At 42.3% G+C, this 20,520-nt stretch overlaps 1 protein-coding gene across 1 annotated transcript; it reads right to left on the bottom strand.

The window, feature by feature from the left end:
• Window positions 1-290: 290 nt before the first annotated feature.
• Window positions 291-1,872, bottom strand: LOC123487185 (CKLF-like MARVEL transmembrane domain-containing protein 8; the record flags this gene model as incomplete). The annotated part of the gene is made up of 3 exons (XM_045218330.1): window positions 291-377; window positions 644-763; window positions 1,699-1,872. Coding segments are annotated over 3 exons (381 nt in total), but the record flags the coding sequence as incomplete, so codon positions are not given.
• Window positions 1,873-20,520: the final 18,648 nt, after the last annotated feature.

Here is a 20,520-nt window from a genome sequence, read left to right as displayed (position 1 = left end):
ATCTCCAGCTTCAGAACAATAGAATAGCCACTTTATTAGCTTCAGTTATTTTCATCCAAATGTTTAAAAAAACATTTGAGTTCATAAGAAGTACAAACATCCCTGGGGTTCAGGCTCTGTCATTCCAACAGATGAAACACACCACAATTCCAAAAGAACAGAAATAGAACAGAAATTAAATCAAAGAGAAATGTATTCCAAAGGGAAGGAGTGGTTGTTGCACTTAACCATCTGTACTTTTCAAGATCCTGTACCATAACGGATATACTTTAGATGTTCTTTGTGATTGGTTATTGTTCCTCATCCCTCGATCGCCACAATTGAAAACTTATATACGTACTTCCTGCATAGCAGAGCGTGACCAGGAAGGCAAAGAACTGAAAAACAGACAGATGAAAACATTGAAATTCAGTACAATAGTAGGTGTGAGTAGAGCAGGCTTAAATGGACCAAATAGATATCATTGGGATGGTACACAGTGGCATCATACCTCTCTTATCTGACTTGTAGGCATATATTTGCATTTTAGTATTGTATATTTTAATATCGCTTTGATCATAAACACTCAGTCATATTTGTGGTATATTTTCACAGTTGGCGTGATTTAAATGTATGTCTGGGTGGTCTGAGGTGGTTTTCTTACCGTGGATGCTACCCAGCAGTTGTAGTTATGGCGCCCTTTAACAGCATGGCTGATTGAGGCTGCATCCACTGCTGCTGCCACCACATACATCACTGTAGCACTACTGTTGAAGAACAGGCCCTGTAGAACACCACATACATCACTGTAGCACTACTGTTGAAGAACAGGCCCTGTAGAACACCACATACATCACTGTAGCACTACTGTTGAAGAACAGGCCCTGTAGAACACCACATACATCACTGTAGCACTACTGTTGAAGAACAGGCCCTGTAGAACACCACATACATCACTGTAGCACTACTGTTGAAGAACAGGCCCTGTAGAACACCACATACATCACTGTAGCACTCCTGTTGAAGAACAGGTCCTGTAGAACACCACATACATCACTGTAGCACTACTGTTGAAGAACAGGCCCTGTAGAACACCACATACATCACTGTAGCACTACTGTTGAAGAACAGGCCCTGTAGAACACCACATACATCACTGTAGCACTACTGTTGAAGAACAGGCCCTGTGGAACACCACATACATCACTGTAGCACTACTGTTGAAGAACAGGCCCTGTATAACACCACATACATCACTATAGCACTACTGTTGAAGAACAGGCCCTGTAGAACACCACATACATCACTGTAGCACTACTGTTGAAGAACAGGTCCTGTAGAACACCACATACATCACTGTAGCACTACTGTTGAAGAACAGGCCCTGTGAAACACCACATACATCACTGTAGCACTACTGTTGAAGAACAGGTCCTGTAGAATGACAACAACAGGATTCCTGGCTGGCTGGCTCAGATACTGTAGGCTAGTACACATTATAGAATGGCTTCATTTGATCACATTCATAAAGACATGGTCAGGAGCACACAAAAATCCTCTCTTCCCCAAAACCATCCAGGCAGTTCACTCCATTGCTTTTGAGTTACGTAAATATTCCACAATTATTTACTAGCTATATAATAAACAACCCCAATCACTCAAGTTTCAAGTTGGTCAGATAATGTGCTGTTGTATTATGTGTCGTAGTATGTGTCGTACCACAGCTGTCCAGGGGACCTGAGGGATCCTGTTGTAAGCCATGGTCAGGTAGATGATGAGGAAGATGACTGTCAGGACCCAGTACAAGATGGCCACAAACATGACCCACCCAAAGGCAGACACACGGAAGTAGTTTGTCCCCGCTATCAGCGTCCATACCAGCAGACCAAACACCTGAGGGGACAGGGAAGCACATAGCCAGCATTCCAAATGGCACCCTATTCCCTTTATAGTGCACTACTTTTGAACAGGGCTCATATAGCTCTGGTAAAAAGTAGTGCACTACATAGGGAATAGGGTGCCTGTCACGGTTTCGGCCGAGGCTGCTCCTCCTCCTGGTTCGGGCAGGCTTCGGCGGTCGTCATCCCCGGAGTACTAGCTGCCACCGATCGATGTTTCATGTTCGTTTGGTTTTGTCTTTATGTTGTACACCTGTGTCTTGTTAGTCCTCGTTAGTGTCCTATTTAGTTCTCGTTGGTGGTGTTTGTCTTTGTGTGTGATTGCTCATCTGTTTTCGTGTTGGAGCTACGTACTTCCCTCCAGTGTTTTGGAGAGGGTTTTCACACATGTTAGTGCGCCGTTTGTTTGACGCCTGTGTGCGGCGTGATTTCGCCTTCGGGCTTATTGTGCTTATTTTCTACGTGATTATTGCACTAAAGTCTTTTGGACTGAGCTTCTGCGTCCTGCGCTTGATTCATGCACCACACCCACCTTCAGCACCCCTTGACAGAATCACACACCAGAATGGAATCAGCAGGATCTGCAGTTACGCCTGAGTCGCTCGAGGAGCATGTCCGCGGCCAAGATGACCAGATACGACAACTGGGGACCGCTCTACAGGACGTCATCAACACCTTGCACCGATGGGAGGCCAGCGGGGTACCCAAGCCTCCACCTACTCTGCCAACCCCATCGGCCGGTCCACCAGTCCCAGGTCCGGAACCCAGGGGGATTCGGCTCTCGCTCCCGAGGGCGTATGACGGAACAGCTGCCGGGTGTCAGGGGTTTCTCCTGCAGGTGGAGCTCTACCTGACCACTGTACACCCGGTGCCCTCGGGACACGAGAGCGTTTCCGCCCTCATCTCCTGTCTCACGGGCAAGGCGTTAGAGTGGGCTAACGCAGAGTGGAGGAAGATGGACGCCAACACCATCTCCTACGCCGAGTTCTCCCTGTCGCTTTAAGGCCGTGTTCGACCATCCACCTGAGGGCAAAGCGGCGGGGGAGCGTCTAGTCCACTTGAGACAGGGGAGGAGGAGCGCACAGGCGTTTGCTCTAGAGTTCCGGACTCTAGCGGCGGACGCAGGGTGGAATGAACGGGCCCTCATTGACCATTTTCGATGTAGCCTACGGGAGGACGTTCAACGTGAGTTGGCCTGCAGGGATACCCATCTTACCTTCGACCAGTTGGTCGATATGTCCATCCGTCTGGACACCCTGCTGGCCACCCGTGGACGTCCCGAGGAGGGTCCGTCCATTCCGCCCTCCGGCACCTCCGAGCCGAGCCCTATGGAGCTCGGGGGTGCCGGCGCTAGAGAAAGGAGGAGGAGGAGCCCGAGGGGGCCTGTCTCCTGCACCAAGTGCGGTCGTGGAGGGCACACTGCGGCCAGGTGCTGGGGAGGGTTCTCCGGGGGAGAAGGCAACAGGCCACGCACTGGGGGGGCCTCCCAGGTGAGTAGACGTCCCACTTACCCAGAGCTTTCTGTTGCGCACTTTTGTATACCTGTTTGTTTTCCACAGGTTGGTCATTCCCAGCATAAGGCGCTAGTAGATTCAGGCGCAGCTGGGAATTTTGTTGATCGGAAGTTTTGTGTAGATTTAGGGATCCCTCTCCTACCTGTTTACAAACCTTTTCCCGTTCATGCCTTAGATAGCCGCCCGTTGGGGTCGGGGGTTGATTAGGAGATCACAGCGCCACTTAGGATGTGTGCGCAGGGGGTCATGAAGAGACTATACAGCTGTATCTGATCGACTCTCCTGCGTACCCAGTGGTGCTGGGAATTCCCTGGTTAAGCACCCATAACCCTGCTATTTCGTGGCAACAGAGGGCTCTCGATGGGTGGTCTGCTCAGTGCGAGGGGCGATGTCTGGGTGTTTCCGTGGGGGCGACTTCGGTGGAAAGTCCAAACCAAGTGCCCGCACTGCACATTCTGCCTGAATATGGGGATTTAGCTCTCGTGTTTAGCAAGACTAGGGCGACGCAGTTGCCTCCTCATAGACAGGGGGATTGTGCAATTGATCTCCAGGCAGGAGCAGCGCTCCCACGGAGCCATGTGTATCCTTTGTCTCAAGAGGAGAGAAAAGCTATGGAGACTTACATAGCCGAATCTTTGAGACAGGGATACATTCGGCCCTCCACTTCTCCCGCCTCCTCGAGCTTCTTTTTGTGAAAAGAAAGATGGAGGGTTGCGCCCGTGCATTGATTACCGTGGTCTCAATCAGATTACTGTGAAATACAGTTATCCACTCATTTGGGGGGTGCCACATAGTCAGTGATAGCTGTGCTCTGGTGGTGTCTACTTTATCGTGTATTTAAATGCATTTGCTGTGCTTATCTTGATGGCATACTGTAGAAAGAGATTACAATGAAAGGAAATAATACAGCCTAAGGCAAATCAAATAACAGTTTATTGGCATATGCACAGGATCCAGTGAAGGGTAGAGTGATCTGTTTACCTGCAAGCTCTCATCTAAAACAGTACAACAGCTATATAAAACATAATTGCCAAGTGGTTTTTCATAGTTTGTATTTCGGGAACAGAAACTAACCCCACAGCTGACTGACACCTATCTGATCTGACAGCATTCTGAAAGAATGTCGTAACACATTGATTATGATAAATCTATAGATGCAGTTTGTTATAATGCGTGCTACTGTAAATAATGGGAAGTTTTGTCCTCTGTTGCACTCCAAACCTCCCTTCCTGTTATTAAAATAATAAAGTTTCATTGGTTGCTTCGTGTCACAGGAAAAAAGACTGTCTAGCCTACGTGGAAGAGGAGACTTTTGGTCACATTCTCCCCTGATGCTGGAAGGAAAAGGGACAATGAAACTGACCTTGTTTTTAAACAACTTCCCTTTCCAGAGAAAATAAAACACTGTACTGAGACCATTGTCTGTCTACACAGAAAGTAGCCTATGTTACAGAAAGTAGTCTAAATTACAGACAGTAGTCTTATTACAGAAAGTCACCTATATTACTAGCATATATTAGAAGAAGTAGCTTATTTTATAGGAAGTAGCCTATATTACAGGAAGTAGCCTATTTTACAGGAAGTAGGTTGACATTATGTTCATTTTCTCCAGTTATATTCCTTGAACATTTTGAAATAATTGAACCTTCAGTTCAGTGCAGTGTTCAATACGATGTCATGTCACCGTCTGTGAAAAACAGTCATACAGGTCACACAGCATATCTAAAATGTGTATAAAATGCATATAAAATATACAGGTTGAATAATTTGCAAATCTGTAAAAAGTACTGGAAATCAGCAAATGGCAAACTCTTCCCTTTATCAGAACTAATTGTGCCCCTATCATAAGGGTACAATTAGCCATGTGATACAAGGTATGAACAATACAAACTGTCTGATCATCATAATGTGTTTAATTTGTTTAATCAACAAAGCAGTACTGATTCCCTCCATTAATTCTGATGGCAGCTATTGTGTGAAAGATGGTGAAAGCCACTGACATACTGATTTCAATAAATTATTGTATCAAACGTGGACACCAATATGTTTGTGTCGCAATTAGGACATCACCCTCTGCAACTGGATCCTGGACTTCCTGAGGGGCAGACAACAGGCTGTGAGGATTGGCAACAACGCCTCCTCCACACTGACTCTTAACTCAGGGGCCCCCAGGGGTGAGTCCTCCGTCCTCTGCTGTACTCCCTGTTCACCCACAACTGCGTGGCTTTGCACGACACCAACTCCCTCATCAACTTTGCTGACGACAACACGGTTGTAGGCCTGATTACCAACAACAACGAGTCAGCCTATAGGGAGGAGGTAAGTAAACTGGCATTGTGTTTTCATGACAACAACCTCTCCCTCAAAGTCAGTGTAGTGCCTAAAAGAAACACCTTTGCTGGTCCATGCTTGTGATGATAAGAAGATCCGCCGACACTGTACTTTGATTATAAAGGTTTATTATAACAAAGAGTTTACAGCATCGAATTTTGACAGATACCTGCAGGTATCTAGAAAACAGCCCGAGCCAATCTGATTAGCTATTCTCCTTATTCTATTGTTCAAGACATGGTTTTATATCCTTTATGACGTATTATGGTGTGATTCTAAAAAAACCAATCCCTAGTCTTTTCTCCCTCACTCCCCATCTCCTCTTTCCATGAACATCAGTAATGCTTTCCAGATGTTACAACAAAGTAGAGCAAAGTTCAGCTGTTACACAATTTTGTAAACGTCAGCACAATCCTAGACTCTTAAGATACTACATATTTCCCCCCTTCGAGACTAATTAAGTCTCGAAAACAAAAAGAATAGGATTATGACAAATAACAATTGTTGCTCTTGAGTAACTTTAACAATAAACCAAATTTATGGAGATTAAACACATGTTTATATAGACACATTTTTGTATGTAGTGTAAATACATTATTATGGAGTGTAAATAAATTGTCATGGAGTGTAAATAAATTGTCATGGAGTGTAAATAAATTGTCATGGAGTGTAAATAAATTGTCATGGAGTGTAAGAGCGAAAAACCTGTCTGGCAGCTTTCATTCCAAATATCCATCAGTCAGTCAAGACAGGAAAATTCTCTCACGGCCCCTCTGCCCTAGGCGACCACCTAAGTACTCCAGATCAATTCATACATCTTCATGAATACATTTTAAGCTATGATGCAATTGAATACATATGAAAACCCCAGCAAACAAAATACAATCAAAATGTCCACATTCAGGCTGGTCGACCCATCGGACCCTCCTGTGGATTCTCTCTTTCCTTGCCTAGACCCCATATCCCTAAACTTCAACGAAATAAACAAAAACATCTGAGGTCCCCACATGTACCCAACACAGAAAACATAATTCTTCAAAAATTAATACAGAAAGAATATAACACTGGAATGTAGTAAGAATATAACACTGGAATGTAGTCCACTAGACTTCATCTCCTCCACAGTGTCGTCTTTCAATGCGACGTTGATGATGGAATCGGAACATTTCCACTCCTTCCTTGTTCCACTTCCTCCAGTCCATTCATATTGTCCATGTTTGAGTATTTGAGTCCCTCTACATATTCCCCCATATGCTTCTGGAAGAAAAGAAAATACCAAACAGTATCTTTTGCAAAACAACACATGCAAATTAAAACATCAATGTCAACTAAAATTGATATATAAATTAGATATAAAATGAATGACATTCCATTTCCCCCCTTTGATTCATATCAAAACACTAAATATCACAATAATATGTAAAGACATGAAAAATGATCGGATAATCAAAATGGATATCTATCCATCAATACTCCATCTAGCCCTACTTGTTTATCTCCATCAAGTTCAGTAACAGCTAACAAGGGCATCTGAGTGTTGTCCCCAGGCATCACAACTCCAACCCATCTCAATATCATAGCCTTCGCAAAAGTCAACAACAGAGTACAAAAACAAAACATTATACACAGCGCTATAAGAGCTGCTACTAAAATCTGAACTATCACTGCTCCCACTGGGCCCAACTGATCTTGCAACCAAGCTTTCGCTGACCATCCAGCTCCTTCTGATTGACCAAACGCATCCCTTATACTCTTCAATGCATCTATAACACTAGTGATATTATCGGAACTATCGGGGATCAAAGTATAACAATCATCTCCCCGTCAGATTCATAGCCACACATAAGCCACCTTGTTTGGCTAAAATATAGTCAAGAGCCATGTCATGTTTCAACAACGTCAGTCTGTGACTTCTCTGAGTATTAGACAGAAGATCAAACCCTCGTATCGTTTCATTTGCAAAACCCTGCAAAGTATAGGTAATATTATCAATGTGATCTGCCAAAAATGTTACACCATACCATGGAAAAAGTCCAAGTCCCCACTTCTCTCCTAGACTTATCCTCCAATGGTAGGACTCCAAACTATTAAATTGTGCCATTTCCCCTTTTCACTCTATTTCCAGACCTAGAATCAGATTTAGCAGTGTCCGATGCCTTTCCCTTTTGGATAGTATAAACCTCATATGGAAGTTTCAACGTCGACATGTAACAACATCCTGTCCATCCATAGGGTAAGAATATATATGCTTTATCACCACAAACCCACCAAATATCTCGAAAATTCCCAATAGTCACATTTCCAGGCAAAAGCTGATCTTTTACCATCAAAGTCCTTCTCTTCTTACTAGATGGAACATGAAAAGTTACTTTATATGTCTCACCACTAACCTTACGTTCATGCTTATCCAAAGTCATCATATACTCATCACAATCTGATATACCCATAAACATACCTGGTCCATCATATGTTTTATTTGAACAAAAACAGCTTCTAGCCCTTATTGGTTTCACCTCCAATGCTTCAGGAATCGCTGTTAACTGATTTTCATTCTGATCTAACAAATTGACATAGGGTAATTCATTTAACCAAGAGCAATTAAACTTAGGCCTAAACAAATGTCTTGACAATGACATCATCATATCTGTTACTGATTGTTGCTGATACAACAACCATGATAAAGCATAAGATTGACACGCGGTTGATAGAGGTTGAGCCACTGTCTCTAAGATTGAACCCCACGTGCCTGGTGATGGAATTCTCAGCAGACATGGACCCTCAAGATTCCTCACTGATCTTACAGAATGAGTTAACTGCTGGAACCATAGATTCCTACCTGCCCATCCATCTTTAATTTGCAAAACAGAAGAGTCAAATCCATATGCCTTCCATTTAGTTTCTCTCTTCCCTAACGAGCGGTATTGATCAGATATATGTTCTTGCTTTCCATCAAAATCCAATAACTCATCCTGTACCCCCGGGATAGTATTCTCCACTATTTCAGATGAATGTACATGATTCACTGCTACCATCTGTTCTCCTATTTCAACGCTATCCTTACTATCATTTACAGCACTCTCCATCTGTATCACAGACTTCTGAGTCACGTTTACTACATCCTTTAGTTTCAGGAAAGTTGTTGTTGGTGTCTGTGTCACATTACCGGGGCTTGTTATCGCTGTTGTAACATTCATTTCTTCCAAAGTTATTGTTAAAATAGTGGCTTTAGTTGATGTATTAACACTCTTGATTAGGTCCAGTGGCAAAGTTACAGATGTCCTCTGTGTATTATTTATTGTTGGAGTAGCTACTGTAGTATGCTGCTCCTGAACTCCTTTGGTAACTGTGGAAACTTCAACAGACTTTAAAGTTCCTATCATAAGCGTCACCTTACGAGTTACATAGCCTTCTATCCAGTAATTCTTAACCGGAACAAATTTGAATGCTGGCTCTAAATAAGTACAAGCATATTCTCCCTGATCTTCCCATGTAATATTACGCAAAATAAGTGAGCAATCACTCCTAACCCTTTTCCATTTCATATCGTTGTACAAAATATACTTCCTTTGGTCAGGTGGCACAGCTTCTACTTCTAGTCCTGATAACAACAATTCTTCTCCATAATTGTCTCTCCACGTGGGAGGAATGTCACCACCCCCACTCCGTCTCTCACATCTACAAGGAAGATGTGCTGTACCACCCATCCTAGCCCTAATGACAATATTTTTGTCTAAAATTGGTGTTGGAACGAGTTTCTGAGGCGCCATTGTAATGAAATGTGACACATTTATAGCTTTAACAGCTGTTAATGTTGAAAGAGTTGAATTGCTTCTTACTGTTGTTGCATTAGGTTGGAGTGTTGATGTAATAGTTGTGGATTCATCTATTTTCCCTATACCTTGGAGCTCTTTACTTATACTTCCATCTATCACCACTAGTGTCACTACATTAACTCTCAGTCCCGACTCTAATCCCTCACTTTCAAACTGTGGATTATAAAAATACATTTATAATCACCTTGATCCTCCTGCTGGGAATTGTACACATAGAGAGTACAATCACCCTCAATCTTCATTCTTCTCTTATCATTCAGCAACGCATACTTTCTCAATGCAACTGCTCCTAACAGATCTAAACTCCTGCCATGGTTGTCTTCCCACTGAACTCTAAATTTCCCTTTACCACTGTTCTCTCCCGTGCACTGGCATGGGAGCTGAGCTGACTTTCCTAGGGTTACTTCTACCCTAGTTTTCGTAACGTTTTGGTCTGACTTTTCTCCTAGCTGGTCTGGGCCTACTTTGTCTAACTGAATCATCAGCTTCTCCTGTAACAGAGTTGCCCTTGGTGATCTCCGTGGTTTCACACATTCCACTGAAATATTCCCTGTTGTGTCTGGGACGTATTGAAAGTCAATGTCCCCAAATCTCTTTTCCTTCCCATCCATTGCAGAGTCATCTCTGGCACCATCAGAAGTGTACACATTATCATCACTGTTGTCCACAACATGAACAATCTCTCCTTCTGGGTGTTGACTCTGGATATTGTCAGGCATCTCTCCTTCCACCTGTTCTTCCCTATCGTCATCCTGCTCTCTTGAGCCTTCAACATCCTGTCTCTCTGTGCGTGGCACCACTTCTGCAGGCGCTTTAACGCAATGTGACAAATGATACCACGTTGGAGATCCTTTAACCTGGACAGCTGTTCCAGTACTACGAACAACTTCAAATGGTCCCTCACGACGTTCGTTATACCACTTCCTTCTAAATACCTTCACGAACACCTTGTCCCCCCGGTTGCACTGTACTCCTTTTTGCTCATCAAGCTTCTCCTGCACCTCTTCTTTTCTTTGCCTGTCAGAAACATACGTGGACAGCTTTTTATGAAAATTGGCCATATATGTAACGTATGCTCTCATTTCATCTTCCAAGAGAGCCAAGCTTGGACCCTTTCCGCTTGTTCGCAAAACAAGGCGTAGGCATCCTTCTTCCTGTGACCAGTTCATGGGGTGTCATACGTAGATCACGCAACTCACTTGAGCGACACACCATTAATGCTAGAAGGAAGCGCCGCTATCCAGTTGAGACCCGTATGCTGGCAAATTTTGATAATGCGATTTTTTCAAGACACCGTTCATTCTTTCACAAATCCCTTGACTTTGTGGGTGATAAACTGCTCCTAGACGTTGCTTAATTCCCAATTTTTGCAACGTCAATTTCACTGATTTATCCACAAATTCTTTCCCATTGTCTGAGGATATTCGGTCGGGAAATCCCCACCTGCTTATGACTTCTTTGCACAAGAACTTAGCAACCGACTGAGCATCTTTTCGCTTGGTTGGACAGGCCTCCGGCCATCGTGAAAATCTATCTACAACCACCAACATGTATCTTTTCCCATCAACTGGTTTTATCATATCAACATAGTCGATAACCAACTCACGCATAGGACCTCTCGGTGTGGGAATGTGGCCAGGAAGAACAGTCACACCCCGGCGAACATTGTTTTTCAGACAAATTGTGCATCTGCCTATGACATAGTCAATCTATTCAAGAAAATATGGTTCCCAAAAACTCTACTCCTTTGTGATTTTTATCCTAATCTCCCATTTACAACATAAGCTAACCCATAGCTTACTAAATCATCATGGTTTCTCCAAAACAATATTTGATTGCTACTCTAACGATTTTTCTATTGTCTTCAAAACACTTGCTTTCGAAAGTCCTTAAATTTCTGGTTCAATCCCTTGGATTGCTTCATCTTTCAATGGATACTGATTCTTCCAAGGAGGTCTGCCTCCTCAACTTTCACCTCAATTGAGCTGATTTCACAAATCCAATATCAGTCCTACTTTAATATCTCAAACATTCTTGAACCTTTTTCAACATCTCTTCTTCCATAGATTCTCAATTCATCTTCACACTTCAAACAGATTCATTTGTCTTCCGTACAGCTTGTGGCTCTCCTTGTCCTTGAGCCGAAATCATGATTTTGAGGAATCGATGATCTTCAGTCCTCCAAATCGCCAAATTCTCTTTCATTGGTATGAAAACAGCTTTCTCTGCTTCTGTCATCATTTCTCCTATTTGTTTCTGCTCATAGCCTTCAGAAACCAACAAGGTCACATGTGGCACACTCTGCTCAATCTCAAATTCCTTATCCAGATAATCGTCTGTGTTTATCTTCATAGCTGCTCCTTGTGGTCCTAAAATTATGCAACATGAGGTAAGTTGAACTTTCTTTGGTTGACGACTCAGCCATTCCTCTGAGTCCGATTGGGCAGCATTCTTGAAATACTTGAGCGTACAATGAGATGGATATTCCGGAAGCCTCGCATCTGGCATGTTTGTCACAATGAATTTCTCCCATATCTTAGCCTGCTTCAAAAAATCTTCACTGAGATTTCCAATCCAGAATACTGAAGAAAAATCCATCTCAGTCGTCATTGACAATTGGTAAACATTTTCCTTTGGCATCTCTACCAGACAGCCGTCTGGTGTACATTTTATTGTACAGTTCAATTTACACAATGCATCTCTTCCCAACAATGCAATAGGTGTATGTTCTGATACTAGTATGGGTATTGTAATTTTCTGATTTTCATAGCAGAGCTCAATTGGTTCCGTAAGAGGAATCAGCTGTTTCACTCCCTCAAATCCGATTGTCCTAATTAGTTGATTGGACATAGGGAGATGTGTAGCATCTTCAGGCCGAACACAGGTAAAAGCAGCTCCGCTATCCGCCATCACTTCCAATGGTCGTTTGTTTACTTTCACCTCAATTGTTGGATCTTTTTCCGGTCCTGATGCTACCAGCTGACACCCCCTTTCGGATCTTCTGGGCACCTCTAGAATCCTTGCTCCGGGCCCCTATAAGGGTTCACCGGTCCTCCAGAGGATCTTGACTGGCCCCTGTATCTTCCTCTGAAATTCCCCCCTGGTGTTTCCTTCTGGCTCATTACACTCACGGGCAAAATGACCAACCTGTCCACAATTATAACACACTTCTGAAGATTGCTGGAAGTGTGGCTTGAATCTTCCTCCTCTTCCTCTTCCTGAACCTTCTCGTCCTCTTCCTCTCCAATTCTGTCTCTGTCCAGAAACTGGCTGTGGATATGAAACAAGTGGTACCGCTATTGGTGTCTGGTACAATTGTGGTTGGAACTGGTTCGGTTGAAGCTGTGGCAGTGATTGTTGATTTGGTTTACCCTGATTCTGCATCACCAGAGCTTGTTTCTTGTCCTTTTTATTCTCCACCAGTTGTATTTGATTGAGTTTTCTGAGAGTTTCTTGGTCCTGTTCTTTCTGGTTGTGTTCCTTTTTCCGGTACAGATCCACTTGATGGGCTATATGATCTGTATAGACACCTTTTGTCATGCTCCCAAGTCCAACCACTTCTGCCAGTTTGCTCCTTACCGGTAAGGGCAGTCCCATCTGTAGTTTAGCTCTCAAGATTGACTGCTCAATTTGACTCACATCTGGATCATTTCCGGTAATATTTCTCCACACTTGATGAACTCTTGACACGTAGGCTCTTGGATTTTCTTGTTGTCCTAATGGGTCAATCAGAATGTTGTCAGGATGCACATTTGTTGGAAACGTATCTCTCAGTGCTCTCCACAGCCGATTCCTACTTGCAGCCAACAATTCAGGATCGTTCACTGCAGTCCCCACATATCTATGAAGTCCAGCTCTCTGAAAAATTTCTTCCATGCCTGGAATCCCAAGGAGATTAGCCAAAAGTCTCTTGATGTCTCCTATGGCAGACTGTGTTCCCACCGTAATTTCTTCCAACTTTGAAATCCAAGGATATGCTCCATCTTGAAGAGTAGGCAGCTTCTCAAGTATATCTGATATATCGGTATTCTGCAAAGGCTTATATTCTAGGTTTTGTCCTCGAATGATCACCGGCATAATTTTCTTACTAGTGCCATCTTTCCTTGGCCTCAATGTATATCTCTTCTCAGATTCTTGGGATTCTTTTCTCAGCAGCTTCTTCTCCTTTGTCTTCAGCTTTTGAGTCGTTCTTCCAGTTCTTTTACTTCTTCTAAGTTATTGGCCTTATACAGGTATGATACGCATCGGTCTATATCTCTTTCTATTTCTTCTGTGTTAGTCATTGGAGGATAAAATCCTCTTGAATATGAAGCACATTTAGTCTCCAAATCTTCATCGTTGTCTCCATCTTCGTTTTCATCAGAGCTCGAATCGCTTGTATTCTTCTTCTTCCAACTTCCATCACCCCTTCTTTCTGCTCTGGCCAACCTCTGTCTGATGACAGGGTCATATCCACCCATGATCTCTTCTGAATCACTCTGATCTTCATCATCATCATCATCATCATCAAGTTCCATCCTCCTTGATCTCACTCTACCCTTAGTCTCCAGACATCTCGTTGTCTTCCTGCCTTTGGAGTTTGGATTCATCTTTATGGTCGTTTCTGCTTGTCCTCTCTCTATTATTCGTTCATCCTCATCTCTGATGCAATAATCACCTTCCTGAATGATCACTGGAAGCTGAGGATAAACGTCCTTAAACTTGGCTTCTTTCTCATAAGGTGGGGGTGTTTTTGCTGAATCCATATATGAGAAAGGTGTATTGACTTCTGCCACTAGTTTTTCTGTCACCTTCACCTCTTTTGCCATTTTCTCTGTACCTCTGTCTCTCTTGTCTTTTGTATCTTTTATCAGTTTCTGTCCTTCATTTTCAAACAGCTTAAGAACACCCAGCTCTTTTTGTCTTTTTTCTTGCGAAGTTTTCCCTTCTTCCCCTTCTTTTGTTCTGCCTTATACGTGGATACAAGCACTTGCGTTATCTTGATGACGTCTGGGTTAAGAGTGCCTTCCAATGGCCATGGTTGTTCAATGTCAGGCCAACGTTTATTCCATTTCTCAGATAGTTTTGCTATACCATTAACTAGAGGATTACTATTCTGTACTACATGAAGAGGAGTAATTGCTTTTGTAGTTTTGATGTCCTTTTTTCCCCATTGTAATGACTATGTTATGTGTTTCCCTCTTGTTTCCCTCCTTTTTTTTTTTTTATTATTAAAAAATAATTAATCAATTAATCCAATCAATCAATTAACCAATTAAATCAATCAAAAAATCAAATCAATCAATCAATCAATTAATTAAACCAAATCAACAAATTTAACCAATCAACTAATCTGATCAATCAATAATCAACCCAACTCAATCAAACAAACAATCAATCAATTAACTAAATCAATCAATCCAACTAATCAATCAAATCAATCAATCAATCCCTAATCAATCAATCAATCAATCGATCACCAATGAAATCAATCAATCAACTAATTAAACCAAATCAATCAATCAATTACCAATCAATCAATCAAACAACTAATTAAACCAAATCAATCAATCAATTACCAATCAATCAATCAATGAATCGATCACCAATGAAATCAATCAATCAATCAATCAAAAAATGAAATCAATCAACTAATTCAATCAATAAATCAATCAATCACCAATCAACCAATCAATTAATTAATTAACTACATCAATCAACCAATTAACTAAATCAATCAATCAACCAACCAACTAAATCAACTAATTCAATCCATCAATTCAATCAATATATCAATTTGTTTGTGAATTTTATTTTACCAAATTATTGATTGGTGGCAGTCTTACCACATCCGATCAGGAAAGGTAAAGGAAAGTAGTCAACTCCAGAGCAATTAAAAAAATAAAAGATCTGTACCAACTCACAACCCAATTGCTTAATAAGCACCTAATTACCTTAATTTTACAGAATAATGTTAATGCTGGATTTCCAAGACAACTCTAATCAATACAAGTCATTCACGGAAACTGTAATGTGCAATTATCAATTACATAAATTCATCAGTCTGTTGCCAAGCTCTTGCGAAATGGTCACAACATGAAATATTCTATGTAAACACAATGTATCAATTATATCCTGTAAGGGAAAGTAGATTTGTGAATAATAACAGCACTGGCCTTGAGTTGGACAGGGTTGCCGTCACTGGTGTCAGTTGATGTCAGCACCTCCCCTCTCTCTCTCTGTCTCCTCCTTCTCGTCTCTCGTATGACAGAAAGGCAAAAGAACAAAGAAGAGTTTAGTTTATACTTTTTTCCACATTCACGCTAAGAAATAAGCAAACAGCTTAACCCAGGAATATTATAAATAGCTCAATAACATTTTATTTTATTCATTTATTTTATTATTATTATTTTTAATCCGTTAATATATCTCTCATTCACCAACTCAACCGATTATCAACAAAACAGTTTTACAGTCAAGCAATAGTTAATTCAAAAGAAGATTTCACTTGTGTGCAAAATTCCCCCTCCCGTTTTCTATTTTGTCTGCACTGAAAACGGACTCTCCCGATTCTCTCTCCAGTTCAGTGCAGGGGAGTGGCTAAACTCATGAATCCTACGCGTGCGCAGTTCAGTCACCAATGTGATTTCAGAGTGGAAGGAGCTATAGACTGTTGCTCCGTTCTCTTCTCCCATAGACAATAACACTTAAGACATTAACAGAGCTCACAAACTGAACACATAGAACATACAGAACACAGAACACAAACCCACTACCAAGCTTGTTATCTTTCACTTATCTGCAGATTTATAGTTATGCTGTTATCAATTACAAAACATCTCTATACACTCTTAAAAAGTCCTCCCTGTGGGCTCATGATTCGTTAGTAAACGTTCTCTTTTTATAGAGACTCATAAGATCTTTAAACTTATTGTCCTTCCAGGGGGCTCATAGTTTATATAGTTTAAGAATTACAAACGTTCTCACAAACAGAGACTCATAAGATATTTAACCTTAACTGTGTTGTAGGGGTTTTAACTTTTTACTCTAGGGGCTTAACATTTGAAAACAAAAATACCTAACACATTTATTTACAAGAGACTAAAAACCCCTGGTCCTTAGTCTTAGTCAACACACATCTGGAACTCATCAAGCACGCAGCCACACTCACTCTGTTTCACACACACACGCTGACAGAGAAATGTGCTTTTCCTCCTCTCAGACACACACACACCGGATCCGTTTATACAGAGCAAGCTTGCTTATCGCCGTTCCTTTTGTCTTTTAAATTATTTTGCTAAATTTCTGCTACCTTAAGTTGCCGACATTAAATGAGAGGTCACATTGGACATACAATCCGCAACCATATTCCAAGAGGTAACATACAATTTAATATATGTCGTACAAACTCACTGTTCCCAGAACAGACCCGAGAGTCAATCTAACAACTCTCCTGGTTTTACGGCCATCATATGGATGCCTTGGTCTCACAAGGGCTTCCTTAAATTAACGGCGCCCTAAAAGTATACTGTTGACTCATATCAAGCGTTATCCTCTAAGCCTTTCATTGGACACTCCTTTCACTTTTATTCAAGGCAAAATATGTGTGTCCAAATCGGTGTGCCCTACAGACACACCTCACTGTTTGCGTTGTTCTCAACGCAAACTAATTCAGAAAATTTAGAACGGAACTCCTACCACACAGCAAACACCAGCAAAACGCACGCACAAGTAATTTAACGGTACATCTCTAACGCACACACTCTCTGGACTCACAAAACGGCCAGCGCCCAATGTAAGGGATTAAACTCACCTTATATTTGCCGGCTTCTTTGAGCGGTAGTCGTTTTGTAGCCCAGGAATGGAATGCAAAGAAGAGACGTAGCACGTCCCAAAGAACAATAAAACAAAAACCTCGTCGCCATTAAATGTAGTGCCTAAAGAAACACCTTTGCTGGTCCATGCTTGTGATGATAAGAAGATCCGCCGACACTGTACTTTGATTATAAAGGTTTATTATAACAAAGAGTTTACAGCATCGAATTTTGACAGATACCTGCAGGTATCTAGAAAACAGCCCTGAGCCAATCTGATTAGCTATTCTCCTTATTCTATTGTTCAAGACATGGTTTTATATCCTTTATGACGTATTATGGTGTGATTCTAAAAAAACAATCCCTAGTCTTTTCTCCCTCACTCCCCCATCTCCTCTTTTCCATGAACATCAGTAATGCTTTCCAGATGTTACAACAAAGCAGAGCAAAGTTCAGCTGTTACACAATTTGTAAACGTCAGCACAATCCTAGACTCTTAAGATACTACATCAGCAAAACAAAGGAGTTGATTTTTAACTTCAGGAAGCAGAGGTGGGAACATGCCCCGATCCACATCAACCGGACTGCAGCAGAGAGAGTCACTAGTTTTAAGTTCCTCAGCATCCACATCACCGAGGACGTGTCATGAACCAACAACACCACCACTCTTGTCAAGAGGACACAACAGCATGCCGCCCCAGGTCCTCTCCAAATACTAGCCCTGCACCATCAAGAACGTCCTGACCGGTTGCATCACGGCCTGGTACGGGAATTGCTCCGTCTACGACCGCAAGGCCCTCCAGCAGGTGGTGAAGACGGCACCCACCCCCGCCCGGCCATCTAGATGTATGAAAGTTAGTATATAAGAAAATGATCCATCATGTATGGATTGTGGAGTGTGTAAACTTACATTTTGTATTACCATATCATTTTTGTATGTTCTGTATAGTTATACTTGAAAATGTGTCAATTGACCAATTGTCGGCACATTTGGGCAGACTTCATACAAAATAGTCCAGTATTGCAATGCTTCACTGGATAAATCTGAAACTTTGCACACACACTGCTACCATCAAGTGGCCAAAATCTAAATTGCGCCTAAACTGCAATATTATATTGTGGCCTTTCTCTTGCATTTCCAAAGATGATGGAACTGTTTGTGTTATCTTTACCAGATCGAATGTGTTATATTCTCCTACATTAATTGCACATTTCCACAAACTTCAAAGTGTTTCTTTTTCAAATAGAATCACAGAATATGCATATCCTTGCTTCAGTGTCCTGAACTACAGGCAGTTAGATTTGGGCCATCAGACTGCTGAACAATTGAACTGGACTGACCACCTGCTCTGATTCTCCCACCTTAGCACACACACGCACTCTCTCTGCACACACCCACACAGACACACACACACACATACACACACACAAATTACATTCATGCTACACACACATCACAACTGCTGCTACCAGACTTTATAATACTGCTGTTTATACACTGACCCCCCATTCCCCCCTCTCCAATACACGTATAAATATTGGACAATAAAATGTGCCTTCTTGAATAATACTTATGCTACTATAAAATGTTTATTCAGCTCTACTGAGCCATTTAATTTATGTTCGTATTCTTATATTTTATTATGTGTCATTGCTATTGCATATGTCGAGAAGGAACCTGCAAGTAAGCATTTCTTTGGACGACATATACCATGCGTATCCCGTAGCCTAGAGCTTGAAACTTGAAACTTGACTACTTACTATTTCTGTGAAAACGAGAGCCCCGAAGCAGTACGAAAAAAGTGCCTGTCGTGAGGAGAGTAGAGGTGTAAAGGTTTTCCGCGATGCTGCTGGTAGACGCTATCACAGTGGGCGCCGCTGCGCCTTCCATCTTCAATATCGACTACCGCTTTGGATCCTGCCCCTCTGAATTAAGGAAGGTTGGAAAGAGGGCCATGACGCCCCTTCCTGAGTAGGCGACAAGACTTCTGCGGAACTCTGTACATTTGTTGTGAAACAACTCGCTTTTTGTTTATTTTAGATAATAATATTGTGACCTGTATGAATGCTATTTGTCGCCGAATGAACAAAGCCTACTGTATGATTCAACAGAATTTGGTCAGTTAGCCCAATACCATTCCCAAAATGTCACTGTTGAGAGTGGCTGCATAAAGAGGGAACTTATTTATGATGATAGGCAAATCGAAGAAGAAACGATTGTCTTTTCATGCTCGCATGGTTGGCTAGTGCTTTGCATAGGTGCTGTTTTTCCGATGACACGAGCAGGAGCAACCTACAGCCAAAGACCGAAGAGAGACCTAGCCAGCAGACTGCAGATTGCAGATTTGAAACCGCAGTAAAAGTGCAGTAACTGCTGTCGGCTGTGTTATTTTAGACGCAGTAATTGCTGCATTCTGCAGTTATACTGCACTCGAACTGCTGCACTCTGACTGCAATCTTTTTTTCGGAAGGCTTGTGACAGCAGGTGGGATCTCACTTCAAAAGGGAGTGCATAATGCAGACTAGCTGTGGATTATTAATTTACTAAACTGTAGGGCGCGGCAGGTAGCTTAGTGGGTAAGAGCGCTGTGCCATTAACCGAAAGGTTGCTGGTTCTAATCTGGATTGCGCAGTCAGATCTGTCGATGTGCCCTAAGCAAGGCACTTAACCCTAATTGCTCATGGGCAAGCCGCTCTGGATAAGAGCGCCTGCTAAATGACTGAAATGGGAATGTAAATGTAGAATCGCACCCTTTTTCTCAAACAGATAAAATACATTGTGCCTTTTGGTCAAACAGCACAGTGTGTGTTCAGTTAACCACTGTCTGGACCTGCTGGGGCATGTCCACAAAGCACCCAGGTGACTCCTACCACTGTCTGGACCTGCTGGTAAATGTCCAATAAGGACCGTGAGTCCTACCACTGTCTGGACCTGCGGGGGCATGGTCCACAGGCGACCGTGAGTCCTACCACTGTTGGACCTGCTGGTAAAATGTCCACAACAAGGACCATAGGTCCGATCACTGTCTGGACCTGGGCATGTCCAAAAGGGACCGTAGTCCACCACTGCCCCACGTCCAATAAGGACCAATATCCTATCACTGTCTGGACCCGCTGGGGCATGTCCACAAAGGACCGAGTCCTACCACTGTCTGGACTCGCTGGTAAATGT

Source organism: Coregonus clupeaformis, unplaced genomic scaffold, assembly GCF_020615455.1.
Source record: "Coregonus clupeaformis isolate EN_2021a unplaced genomic scaffold, ASM2061545v1 scaf1505, whole genome shotgun sequence".
Classification (NCBI taxonomy): domain Eukaryota; kingdom Metazoa; phylum Chordata; class Actinopteri; order Salmoniformes; family Salmonidae; genus Coregonus; species Coregonus clupeaformis.
This window is presented reverse-complemented; position numbering and strand designations above follow the sequence as displayed.